Consider the following 13,143-nt stretch of genomic DNA (forward strand, 5'->3'; position numbering starts at 1 on the left):
GGGTGAAGGGCCGGTCTCGTGAGGAATCTGCGATTGGGAATGAACAGGCCGGGCGTCGTGAGAGGGACTTGGAGCTCCGCCTCGGGATCCGGGTGCTGGGAAGGGACTTCGGGACAGGCTCCCTTGCGCTATCGGGGTAAATCGGGGGCCCGGCGGAGAGGGAGGTGTGGACGCGTAGCCGCGCCGCGAAACATGCTTATATCCTGCGCTTTCAGTCTTTCTCCAAGCGCAGAACCCCTCTCCCGCTTCCGTCCTCCCTGGAAGACCCCCTTGCTTCTCTAGGGAGGAACTTGTAGTCCACCACAGGGCCGGATTTAGGTTTGATGAGGCCCTAGGCTACTGAAGGTAATGGGACCCTTTATACGTCCAGCTGTCCTTTGTCAACAACAAATTGCCGCTGTTTTTTGTGTTGAATACTGTATATACTATATGGTAATTTATGGACCTAATAGGTATCTAAAGCCGTTTGCACATAACAAATAGGAGCCTACACAACACAAAATACTGTTGCTGTATGTAGGTTTTATTTTATTTGTTTTTTATCTTATATTTTGGAAATGTACATCCATTTTTTCCCCCTTTAAATTTTTTTGGGACCCCCAAGAGAGTGGAGCCCTAAGCTATAACTTGTTTAGCTTATACGTAAATCCGGCACTGGTCCACCAGATGGTGTTGCACTACTGTTGCCACCACTGGCCATGCTGGCCGGTGCTGATGGGGAGAGTTGGAGCGGGTGAGATTTCCCACAACTACTGTTGGGTTACCCTGCTGCATGTTCCGCTTTCACAGCATCCTCCAATAAGGCAAATTCATGCCCCTTTCGCAGAGACCTGCCTGCTTTTCAGCTCTCTTTTGCAGTTCCTGCTTCATCAGGTGCCCTTCACTTCCCACCACAAACAGTTTAATGCCTCGTTGCCATTCTTCTCCCTCTCTTGCACCCCTTCACCTTCCGTCATTCATGCTTTGGGTCCTTTAGGAAAGTCATTCCTGGTGGCTCAACCGAGAAGCGTGAATGAAACCTTGAAAGTGACACATGAGAACCCAGCTGGATTAGACCACAGGCCCATTTGATTCTGTATTGTGCTCTCACACAGTGACTAACCAGATGCCTGGAGATGGCCTCCTTCTTTGGGTGCACTCTCTTCTTCAAACATAGTCTTGAGTGTCAGACGTGTATTTTGCTGCACAAAGGTTATTGCATGGTTTTGTAGACATACTCATATAGATGTGTCTCATGTATGTTACAAGACAAAACATTGCATTCTCAGACATTGATAATGATGCTACATTTCCTCCTAAATCTATTTATCTCAAAATGATGATAGGGATATTAATGACATATCAGTTACAACAGTTAATTGTGGGCTTAACAACTAGCTGCTAAATACCAGGAATAATTTTTTTAAGTAGACATATTGCCTCAGCTGTTACTGAGACAAAATAATATATTACACATATGTCAGTTGCAACTACTTTTGTATTCATTGCTGGAAAAAGGAAAGCATTTATCTTTTAGTCTCTTGGCTGGAATCTACACACATTTAGAAAACACTATGAAAATGCTTTTTTAAAAAAAGTTTTGAAAAATACATTGAATTTGGCATAGCTCACTCTCGCCATCTAGTGTCACATTTGTATATTGCACTCTACAACACATTTAAAATATTTTATTTGCAGCTGTGTAGCTGAGTCTTGGTAGCAGAGTCTGTATGTATGCTGGCACGTCTTCTGAGTTGGTTTATTGACGTAGGTAAAACCTGCCTTGTTTTTGACAACTTGCCTGGTACTCATGGGTGACCAGGAAATTCATGTAGGTGAATGAACAGGTTGGTGGAGGAGGAGTGGGTTACTTGGTCTCTTTTCTGCCAGTTCACTTGGTTTCTTTGCTAGCCAGGCAGGAAGGAAAGCCTATTCTTTCATAACCACGAAATAGGCTAGTGAAGGAGGAGCAGATATACCCTTCCTTCCTACATGCCCTTTCACTTAGCAAGCTGGTTAAAAAAGCTGCCTTCTAAGAGTCTAGTAGCTTGCATTTTCATGTTGGCCACAGAAGAGGGGACTTTCCCTCCTCCATGGCCACCATGGCAACACAGACTTCTGGCTTCTTAGTAAGCTGTGGTGGTGAGCTAATTACTTTTGTGGGCTTATTTTCAATGATGGCTAATACTAGGTAATCCCTCAGTTGTTTGGGGGAATTCACACCTTTGGTATCAGATGTTCATAGAGGAAACAGACCAGATTCAATCCATTGGTTTTTGGTTTTTATTATTATTAAATTGTTAATCTTGTGAGTGCACAATAACACAACTATTATGAGAGAGGGGATGACAATCAAGCATTGTCCATACACTCAGAGGGACAGAATGTTATGTTTATGTAATGCAACACATGGGTATATGAAGAGGGGGAAATACTTATTACATACAGGAATGAGGAGATAATGCAAACTATTAACATTTTGGCTCTTTCTAGCAATGGACTCTAACTGAGAACAGAAAAATTCTCTTGTAGAGATGCCACCCTAAACTTATAGGCTATATCTGATACCAAAGTGCCCCTTACATTGCTATTTAATTAGATACCTACCTGCCTCCTTTGTATTATAACTACTGGGAGTCACTGGTAGACATTAAAAAACAGGATACAAGAAATACAGTATTACTTTGTTGAAACTTTGATTTTGCAAGATTGGAACTCCTTGGTACTCAAGACAGCTCCTTGCCACTAGAATATGACTGACTTGCTTAACAATGGAAAAGAGTGGTTGGGTGAAGCATCTCTGTTTATATAACTTGCTCTTCTTAGGCACATAGTTTCAGTACATTTATCAACTCCAGTTGTTCCAGAATTCTAGATTTTGTGTGCACTTGGACAAACAGAAAAAATATCCTTGAGGGACAGCACAGCTTATTAACAAGCATTAGAACAAAGCAACTCTTTGTTTTTCAGTGCTGCACGTTTCTAAAAATATCACCAGCTTAAGTTTTGCCAATTCACACCCTCATGCCTCATACAGCCAATTAATTTTAATGCAGTAACACATAAAGAAAGAAATTTTCCTAGTCTTGTTTAACCGGTTCAGAGAGAGAATGTAAACATAGCACTAATTTATTGTGAAATACGTACTCAACAGTTCCAATTCTGCATATGACCCAAGGTCAGTACTAATTGTGCATTCTTGCTTTCTCAAGAATGTCCCACGACCCTGTGTGAAATTATATACAGCTCCCAAAAAAAATTCCACTGGAAATTTCCCAGAACTACGACCATGATTCATTGGCTCTTTCATTGAAATTAATAGCAGAATCCCATGGAGATAATATTGTCAACTTTTCTGGTAGAATGTTATCTGGTAGGACTCAGCCACGTTAATAGGACTGTGGGAAAGTTTTCTATATTTCTTTTCCTTGTGTTCTCAGTTGTATGATCTGGTCTCATAGCACTTAGTGTAAATGCCAAGTTAAATTAAAGTGTACATTTGTAAACTAATTTCAAAACCCTATTTACTTAAGCCAATAGGTTTATTTGTGTGTAATTAGTATGAAATTGACAGTAGAGTCAAGTAGGCTGTTAGGATCCATGTCCTCAATTTTCCTTTTTTTTGGCTCCAATGTAGGTGAGTAGAGAGAAGAAAGATCAACCCATCATGGCTGTTCCCATAGCCATTCTTGATTGTGATCTCTTGCTATATGGTCGTGGGCATCGAACACTTGATCGTTTCAAACTGGAGGATGTGACTGATGAATATCTGGTGTCTATGTATGGCTTCCCACGTCACTTCATTTACTATCTGGTGGATCTTCTGGGTGCCAGCCTTTCTCGTCCTACACAACGATCAAGGGCCATTAGCCCAGAGACGCAAATTCTTGCTGCATTAGGTTTTTACACTTCTGGTTCTTTCCAGACTCGCATGGGAGATGCCATTGGCATCAGCCAGGCCTCTATGAGCCGTTGTGTTGCCAATGTTACTGAGGCCCTGGTGGAGAGGGCATCTCAGTTCATTCATTTCCCAGATGATGAAGTGTCGGTGCAGCATCTGAAAGATGACTTTTATGGGCTGGCAGGTATGCCAGGGGTACTAGGACTAGTTGATTGCAACCATGTCGCAATAAAGGCACCCAGTGCTGAGGACTTGTCATATGTGAATAGAAAGGGCCTTCATTCTTTAAACTGCCTGATGGTTTGTGATGCCAGGGGAATGCTACTGAGTGCGGAAACACACTGGCCAGGCAGCTTGCAGGACTGTGCTGTGCTGCAGCAGTCAGCCCTCAGGAACCAGTTTGAAGCTGGCATGCACAAAGATGGCTGGCTACTTGGTAAGTTCTTTCTCATGACTGGCATCTTTGAAAGTCTATTTTGGTGGAATTTCTGTTTGGTTCTGTAACATGCCACATAACATTTATGTGTCAAAACTGCAGATTTTACAGTTCTCCCTCTATAAAGATAAATCAAACAAAGGTAGCATGGAACAGAATAATAGGGTAGCATAAAACATAAAATCTTAGAGTTGGAAGGGACCCCAAGGGTCATCTAGCCCAACCCCTTGCAATGCAGGAACCTCTGCAAAAGCATCAGTGACAGATGGCCATCCAACCTTTGATTAAAAACCTTCAAGGAGGGAGAGTCCACCACTTCTCGTGGTCAACAGCTCTGACTGTCTGAAAGTTTTACCAAATGTTTAGTCTGAATCTCCTTTCTTGCAACTTGAAGCCATTGGTTCGAGTCCTACCCTCAAGAGCAGGAGAAAAAAAGCATGCTCCCTCCTCCATGTGACAGGCCTTAAGATATTTGAAGATGGCTATCATATCTCCTCTCAGTCTCCTCTTCCAGGCTAAACATAGCCAGCTCCTTCAAACGCTCCTCATAAGGCTTAGTTTCCAGACCCTTGATCATCTTGGTTGCCCTCCTGTCTTCATACACATATCTGGCTTCATATAGATGCCTGGTTTTATTATCAGATGATGGAATTATTTGCACTCTCCTGTCCCTGTTTGGTTTGTGATTTTTCTTTTTATTTTGGCAGGTGATAGTTCATTTTTTCTTCGCACTTGGCTAATGACCCCTCTGCATATTCCTGAAACGCCTGCAGAGTGCCGGTATAACATGGCGCATTCAGCCACTCACAATGTCATTGAACGTACATTCAGGACAATTCGTTCCCACTTCCGTTGTCTGGATGGGTCAAAGGGCACGTTGCAGTATTCTCCTGAGAAGGCCAGCCACATCATTCTGGCTTGCTGCGTGCTTCATAACATTTCTCTAGAGCATGGACTGGATATGTGGTCTTCCCAAACGATGGGACAGATGGAACAGCCAGAGGAAGAATATGAACATATGGAATCACTTGACTCTGAAGCTGATCGAGTTCGTCAGGAATTATTACTCACTCATTTTAGCTAACATTACAAGACATACTAAGTTGGACATATTAAAAGACATGCAAACAATTATGATAGATCCTGATTTTCCTCTTACATTCAGCAAGAGAAATAAATGGGGATGCAACTATTGAAATTGAAATTTTGTGTTTGTATAATATTTTGCATTTAATATACTATTTTGGTTTCATTGTGCACATTGTATCTGATTCCGTCAGTACTCAGTATTTCAGTACCTGCTACTTTTTAGTGTCCAGCCTTATTGGAGGACCATTTATCAAGGACAATATGATATGGGAGGAATGCATATTCAGTTTAATATTGTAGTTTTAAGTACTTAAAAATAAAAAAATGTATCTTGTGTATGGTGTAACAGATTCGGAACACTTTTGTTTCAGTTATTAACTGAAGTTCACCCATATTGGTCTGTACAGACACAGCAGGTGCTGTAATTCACCCAACAGTTTAACTTTACCCTTGATGGCACACTTTTCCATTGTCTCTTGAGACAGACGAATGCCAACTAACTAAACTGTAAAGGCGGCTTAAACATGGTTAAAAATAGAAGCATTCCTCTTTTTTTGCTTGGTAACTTATCACTCTTGTCTATCTTTTTTCATCCAACAGCAACTGGATTTGTGTAATGGAAAGGGATGTTGTTATTACATAGATTGAGGCAGGAGGGAAGGAATGGTTTGTGGTCCATTTTGTTGTCCCAGTTACAAAATGGGAAAATGGCCAACATTGAAATGGACATGTAATTCCTGAGTCATCAAGAATGAGAGGTCAGAGCAAAAATAGCCTCAACAAATCTACAAAAATATTCCCTATGATCAAATATCCTTACTTCTGCCCAATGTACTAACAAAAATCTATGTAAAGTCTTAGTAAACATTAACCTAGAGATTAACCTCTCACTGTGGGTGTAAGAAAGGTTTATTGTAGAGACGCCTACATTCTTCACAGAGACTTGCACCCCATGGAGTCTATGTTGGTGTCAGATTACGGAGTCATCTTCTTTGGCGATCACTCATAACCGAGTAAGATTGTCTTCCATAAACACGGTTTTTGTTATTTTATAACAATTTATTAATTTTCCAAAAAGAACATAAAAAATAAACATAAAAACAACAATATATAATGGAGAAAAAACCCATCATAATCAAAAATTTTAAACCATTATTTTTGCTTGACTTCCCTCCCCTCCCCCTCTTGGTTTCATTGTTTAATACTTGTTCGTGCACGTCCTTATAACCTTATAATCTTAATAATTCAACTTTTAAACTTTGTTCATCTTAATACAAGTGAGTTTTAAAAGTTATACTAACGTGAAAGTCTGTATACAAAGCTTAAAAGATGAGCATTAAACCTTTACCCCTTTTTTATTATTCAAAGTCCTCTTTCTGTTTTGGGTTCTATATTAACTAGTTTATCCTGTATAGTTCAATAGTTTAGTTTACCAGTCTTCTTCGTCTTTTTTAACAGAGGCTTATTCCTTCTGTAGGGGCTGGCTGGTCTTGGCCTGGCGTCCAATCTTGCGTACTGGAACAATGTCTTTTGTTCAATAAGTCCAACAAGTTCTGTATATCTCCATGTAATAACTTCATGTTGTTTTAACAACATTCATTTCCCAATTTGTTTTCAAATCTCTATATGTCTTATCCCAGGCTTTTTAAATGATTTTACATTGCCCCCACATATAATAACCTTTTATGCTTTTTGCTCTCCCTTTCTGTTTTTTCTCTATCACAGTCAAAGCCTTCTCACACAGGGTATCATTTTTATCTTGGACCAAGTCATAGGCCTCCCAAATCAATTCACACAAGGTGTCATTAACTCATAAACACGGTTTTAACAGTGAGTCCATAAGGGACTGTGGAGGCCAATTCTGGATCTACACATCCTTCCACAGTGGGGACATAGGTTTCCAGGCGGGAGTTGATCACTGTGAGGGTTTGCCAAGTGTGCCTTCCTCTTAGCGTGTTTCTCCCTTTCGTCCTGAGTTCGAGTGTCTTCAAAGCCCATGACACCTTTGGTAAAGGCTGTTCTCCAGTTGGAGTGCTCGCAGGCCAGTGTTTCCCAGTTGTTGGTGTTTATGGCTTCCAGTGATGGGTTAAGGATTTGGTTCCAGCACCCTTTTCCCATTCTTAATTACTTCTACCCCAGGTGAGGCCTTGGCCTGGAAAAGAAGTCCTGATGTCACTCCATGCCCAGTATAATCTCAACAATGGGGGGGGGGGACCTGCCCTCTCAAAAAAAGCTGAGGTGGTGCAAAGAGCCTTGGCCCCTTGAAGCCAGTGCTTATGATGGGAATAAATTCTGACCTGCTTATTTGCCCTGCTCTAGATTCCATTTCTAACAGTGTAAGTCAATGCATATCTACTCGGAAGAAGAGTTGACTGGGACTTACTGCCAGGAAGATGTACCTATGATAGTTGGTTTCCAGTCTTGGTAATGTTGCAGCTAGATCTAACTGTGTGCCAAATATATAGAAAGCTAGGAACCATGGTGAGGAAAAGCTTTTTGAACTCATTTGTAGAAAAATTGACTCTATATTCCAAAATTTATTTTACAAGATATGTAAAGTACTTCTGTAATTTAAATGTTTGCTATGGTATTTGAGATCCGGGACACGGGTGGCGCTGTGGGTTAAACCACAGAGCCTAGGACTTGCCAATCAGAAGGTCAGAGGTTCGAATCCCCGTGACGGGATGAGCTCCCGTTGCTCGGTCCCTGCTCCTGCCAACCTAGCAGTTTGAAAGCAAGTCAGAGTACAAGTAGATAAATAGGTACCGCTCCAACAGGAAGGTAAACGGCGTTTCCGTGCGCTGCTCTGGTTCGCCAGAAGCAGCTTAGTCATGCTGGCCACATGACCCGGAAGCTGTATGCCGGCTCCCTTGGTCAATAAAGCGAGATGAGCGCCGCAACCCCAGAGTCGGCCACGACTGGACCTAATGGTCAGGGGTCCCTTTACCTTTTACCTATGGTATTTGAGAACATGCTGCAATGCTAGGATGTGCTGCTGTAACTCTGAATGAATGTTTGTCAGGTTAGCATTTAGGCAACAATGCTAATATATGCTAAACTCAGAAACCAGATTGAGGCAAAACTCAGGGACAGACTTTGGTAATCTGTTGTAACGTGGTGCCTCGGGCGAGGACAAAATTTGGTGCCATTCAAAATGGATCTTCTCAGTTATGGATCTTCTCAATTTTTCTCCCCCTCAGCTTAGTGCCCTGTGCAGGGGGAATCACCAACACCACCCTAAATCTGGTGCTGCAAAACTGATTAGAAACGAGAGGGCCTTATGAAACTCAGACACCTACATGTACAACATATTGTTGCACAAGCAGGTGATGCAGGACCTTCATTAAGTACCTGTCCTTAATTATATTTGTGTTGTAATTATGATGCATAGCTCCTGGTGAGATCATGGCAGAGCTGTCAGTGACTCTGAGAGCTAAGAGGACTAGATGGGAAAAGATGGGAAAAGCAAGCCTAAAGAGAGCCTAGTCTTAATGCAATCCTAACTTTGTCTACTCAGAGAAAATCCTATTGAATTCAATGGGGTTTACTCCCAGGTAAAAGGGGTTATGATTCCAGCTGTTGCACAGGGAGTAGTACATTTTGCTTTGTGAGTTGTTGAATACAAGCATTTGCTTCTTGTGCCTTTTTTTAGTTTATTAGCAGAACTAATATCCTCAGACACATCTAGAAAGTCATGCAGCACAACCTTATGCAGGCTTACTCAGAAGTAAATCACAATGTGGTAGCAGTAGGAGGCCTCTTAAGTCTCTGTTTCAGCGTGGATCTACACACAGGAAAAAACACGATAAGTAAGTCACAAATTAAATCGTTATAAAAACGAAAGAAAAAAAAACACTATGTAAAATCTCATAGAAAAAGTTTGTTCTACAGCACCATCTGGTGTTGCATGTTTATAACATTCAAAACACTGGTTGTTTTTTTACTAATGTAGGTGAGTCATCAGTGCCACCAGTTTTAACAGCAACCCTGTGCATATTTACTTCATAACAAGTCCTGGTGAGTTCAGTGGGGCTTATCCTAAGCCAACAGCCATACATATAAAGTGCATGGTTTCCCCCAAATCCTAGCACAAACTACGGGGAAAGCTTTCAATGTATGGTGTGGATGTGAACCTTTTTTTCTGCACGAAAGTGTGCGTTCATTATAAAAAGTGGAATTAATAGTGTATGGGGAAATTTGGGAAATGTGATTTTTTTTGGGGGGGGGGAATATCCAGTGCGCAGTCATGGTTTGCCAAATAAAGTTATACTGATTTTTTTTTTAAGTCTTACAATAAAAATGTATTGGAGGCAGTGGTGGTTATTTATGGCTTTGATTTTGCGGGGGTGTGTGTGTGGGTGTAGCCATTTTTAAAGAACATGTGTTGTACTTTATGGAGGCCCCTGGCAGATGATTACCAAGAGGACGAGGGCGATGTGAAGGTGAACATCTCCCCTCCACGTATCCCTCGGCTAAGGGCTCGTTTCGCAGCAGACGATCTCAGGCGCCTCCTGACGCAGGCCTCTCCGTGGGCCCCTCCCCCCGCCTTCTTTCCCCGCCCTCCCGGTCGCGAGGACAGCGCCGATCCCGCTCTCTGCGTTCCATTCGTCAGCTCTGCTCCGCTTTTTGTGCCTGCCGTTCGATTGGCTCGGCACTCGGCATCTCCGCACTCGGCTGCTTAGGTGCTCGGCTAGGCGCCCTGGCCTTGGTGGTAACTCGGAGCAGCAGCGGCGGCGGCAGAAACTACAGGGGGAGAGGCCGCCGTCGGATTTGGGTTGTCCCTCCCTGGACCAGGCCCCGACCAGCCCGGAGCGTGCCTCACGCCACCGCTCCGGTCCTCTCCGGGATTCGAGGGCGCCAGGCCTTGGCCAGCTCCCCCCCCCCCGCCGCCTCAGGTAGGCTCTGGGCCTAGAGGCTCCGGGCCTGCTTCCTCTCTAGGGGGGTTGCCGGGCTCCCTCAAGCCGGCGGGGAGAGAAACGCGGCGGGTGGGGCCGGCCGGGGAGTTGGGGAGCCTGAGGCGAAGGGCGGGACGCGTTTCAGGAAGGGTCTCCTAGCGGCGTCGAGTTCCTCCGCTCCACCCCGCCCACCGCGGAGCCTCCCGCGGCCGCGTCTTTCTCGCGAGGAGGCTGCCTGGCTGTGGCCCCCGCGTCCTCCCCGCTCGGAGAACCGGCTAGCCAGACTCCTGGCGGCCTTGGCCTTCCTTCCCGGGACCCGCAGAGCGAGGCTCTGAAGGCCCGCCCTGTGTTGTTTCCGGAGCCGTCGGTCTGAATACGGGGAGGCAGCGCTTCCTTAATTTAAAATACATTCGGTTTCCCTCCGCCCACGTAAACAGTCGGCCGCACGGTTTTTTCCCTTTTTCAGGGATGCGAGGAGGGATTTTCTCAGCGGGATGTCCGTTTTCCTGTGCGAATGTGGCTCCGAGCCTGCCCGCGCTTCCTTGAGAGTAAGGCCTGGTGGGCACGGGGACCACGACGGCTTGGCTCTGAGGAAACGAGCACGAAATTTAAGGGAGAGTTGGCTGTTAGCTCGCTGGGGTCTCTCTGTACACGGGTCTTAATTAATTATTATTAATTAAGAATAATTAAATGTGATGAGGGTTGTGAGGCTTTGTATGTAGAAGAAGGTATTTGGTTCGGAGAACTCAAGCCTGTTTCCCCCAATGTTTTTATAACTCCATCCAGCCATATATTTAACACCATAATTGGGATACAATTGTTTTTTCCGGTCATCAGGATTTTACAGAATTGTGGACTGGTATATGTTGGGGTGTGTGTGTGTTCTGTACCATGAAATTGCTTATTAGTTTTCTAAGCTGTGTGTGCTTGGTATGCTTTAAGGATTTGGACTTCACTGTGTATTGCGAGGAGAGAGTATGGCAACTAAGAATAAATGGGTTATGGATCGAAGACAGGTAGCTTGAAGAAGAGAGTGTGGTAAATAAATACTGAAGCCCTACTTAGCTCCCCCCCACCCCCCAATTCCAAGTTTTATTCGAAAATGGTTACTTTGTCCTCCCCACAACAAAACACATTGCAAGTTTGCAGGGAAGTACACTTAATTTTAGATAAGTTAGTATGATGCTTTCTGTCTGAAACATGGCTAAAATTAAAATGCCACTTTGGTTATACTGTGCAAAACTGGATGTTGCAACTTCTATAAGCCATGAGGTGATCCAAAAAAACGTCTTTCTGAGGAAAGTGACAACAGAGCATATGTTTTCATAAATCTTACCGGTTTTGCCTGTCTGCATAAACCTGTAGTATTTGAAATCTCAGTATTTCATGCTCACCTGTCCTCCTTTGTTTTTCTGTAAATCTCAAAGTAAATTCCACAAGTGCATTTCACATTTGATTCAGATTTTTAAACACTTAAAGAAATTTCCTAACATGTCACCTAAATATGTTTTCTTGCAGTTTATATTAACTGCTTCTTAGATCCAGAAAATATTTTTTCATTTACTATTTTCTGGAAACTTGTTAATATTTGAATACTGGCAGCATGTTAGTCCTATCTCAGTTCTTAAAAGGCAGATCCTTTTAGTTTGTCTTAATGTGACTTGCTTTCTAGACTGTTTATCACTTTTGTAGTTTTTCTCTGAATCCTCTTCTGCCTATCATCATCTTTCTTTAACTAAGGTATGTGGGTAAACATAATACACTGAATGAAACTTCTCTGCTCAGCATTGGGTAGTACAGAAAGAACTACAGTACTTGATACAAATCTAATGCAGATACAGCTCTCAGGATGGCATTGTACTTTGGAGCTGCATCATTGCCTTCATTGCTCATTTCATTTGTTTACATTTTTCTCAGAAGTGTTATTGAATATTGGAACATCTGCTTTTATAATTGAGTATTGGATGGGTCTCGTATATACATTTTACATTTGACCTTGTTGAATTTTACTTCATTGTTAACTCCTCAGCTCTTCATTTTGAAACTATCTGGAGTTGTTTTGCTTTTCATCCAACATGTTTACTGTTACTCCCATTTGTGTTGTACTTGCAGATCTGAATGAATGGATAACTACTTCATCCAAGTATTTTTTTTAAATAAACTTGCTGTTGTCACCACTAAAATTATTTGGTGATATACCCTAAAACACACAAATGGTTTTGTATGATAAAACCAAGCAATAGGCACAGGAAGAACCGGCAGAGCAAATATTTTAGGTCTAAAACTGATAAATAATTTATTATTATTATTATTATCATCTACCTTTTCATCAGATTGTCCCAAGGTGGCATACCACATTAAAAATAGATTAAAACAGATTGATGTTGCTAGTCCCCTCATAAAGCAAATGAAACTGAACTGTAATTGCATTTTAATACAGTTTTAAAAAATATTTGTCTATATATGCACAGTTGTAAAAGTTAGAGGATTGAAATTTTTGAAGGGTGGTTATATAGCTGGCCTTCTAAGGGAAGCTGGGTGAGAAAATTTATGTTGAGCTTCCTTTAAGGATGAAATCTTGAAGGAAGTGCTGCTGAATTCTGTAGGATTTACCTTACTTCTGTAGGATTTACCTTACTTCTGTAGGAGTAACCTTACAGAGGATTGGAATGTTGCTTGATGAAGCTCCTGTAAGGATGAATGGCCAAAAAGACTGGGTTGTTAAAAAAAGAAATTAAACAAAGACATATCTACAGTATTATAATCTTAACTTTGAAACATAGGCAGGTGTACAGATAGATTCAAAAGGGTGAGCAAAAAATCATTACAAAAAAGGTCATGGA

At 42.3% G+C, this 13,143-nt stretch overlaps 2 protein-coding genes and 1 long non-coding RNA gene across 6 annotated transcripts in view; 2 read left to right on the plus strand and 1 right to left on the minus strand.

The window, feature by feature from the left end:
- HARBI1 (harbinger transposase derived 1) lies at window positions 1–5,753 on the plus strand. 3 transcript variants are annotated; one of them, XM_081835939.1, is made up of 3 exons: window positions 1–136; window positions 3,617–4,316; window positions 5,024–5,753. In XM_081835939.1, the coding sequence occupies exons 2-3, from the start codon at window positions 3,647–3,649 to the stop codon at window positions 5,398–5,400; spliced, it is 1,047 nt and encodes a 348-aa protein (XP_081692065.1). In that variant the 5' UTR covers window positions 1–136; window positions 3,617–3,646; the 3' UTR covers window positions 5,401–5,753. The 3 variants fall into 3 exon arrangements, with proteins under 3 accessions (XP_081692065.1, XP_081692064.1, XP_081692063.1); XM_081835938.1 differs by having other exon boundaries at window positions 37–164; XM_081835937.1 differs by having other exon boundaries at window positions 59–345.
- Window positions 5,754–7,667: 1,914 nt separating this feature from the next.
- Window positions 7,668–9,909, minus strand: LOC309327593. The gene is made up of 3 exons (XR_014150586.1): window positions 9,824–9,909; window positions 8,360–9,189; window positions 7,668–7,987 (listed from the first exon to the last, which is right to left on the minus strand). It is a non-coding gene; the product is annotated as an uncharacterized lncRNA (long non-coding RNA).
- A 158-nt stretch (window positions 9,910–10,067) lies between these two features.
- The window catches only part of AMBRA1 (autophagy and beclin 1 regulator 1), a 156,406-nt gene continuing 153,330 nt past the window's right edge, over window positions 10,068–13,143 (plus strand). The window contains exon 1 of one of the 2 annotated variants that reach the window (XM_081833964.1): window positions 10,068–10,300. The gene's annotated coding sequence lies outside the window, so the exon portion shown is untranslated. The remainder of the gene's footprint in view (window positions 10,301–13,143) is intronic. The other variant, XM_081833966.1, reaches the window with a different exon arrangement.

This window comes from Podarcis erhardii, assembly GCF_964252035.2.
Source record: "Podarcis erhardii genome assembly, chromosome: 1".
In the NCBI taxonomy this organism is placed as follows: domain Eukaryota; kingdom Metazoa; phylum Chordata; class Lepidosauria; order Squamata; family Lacertidae; genus Podarcis; species Podarcis erhardii.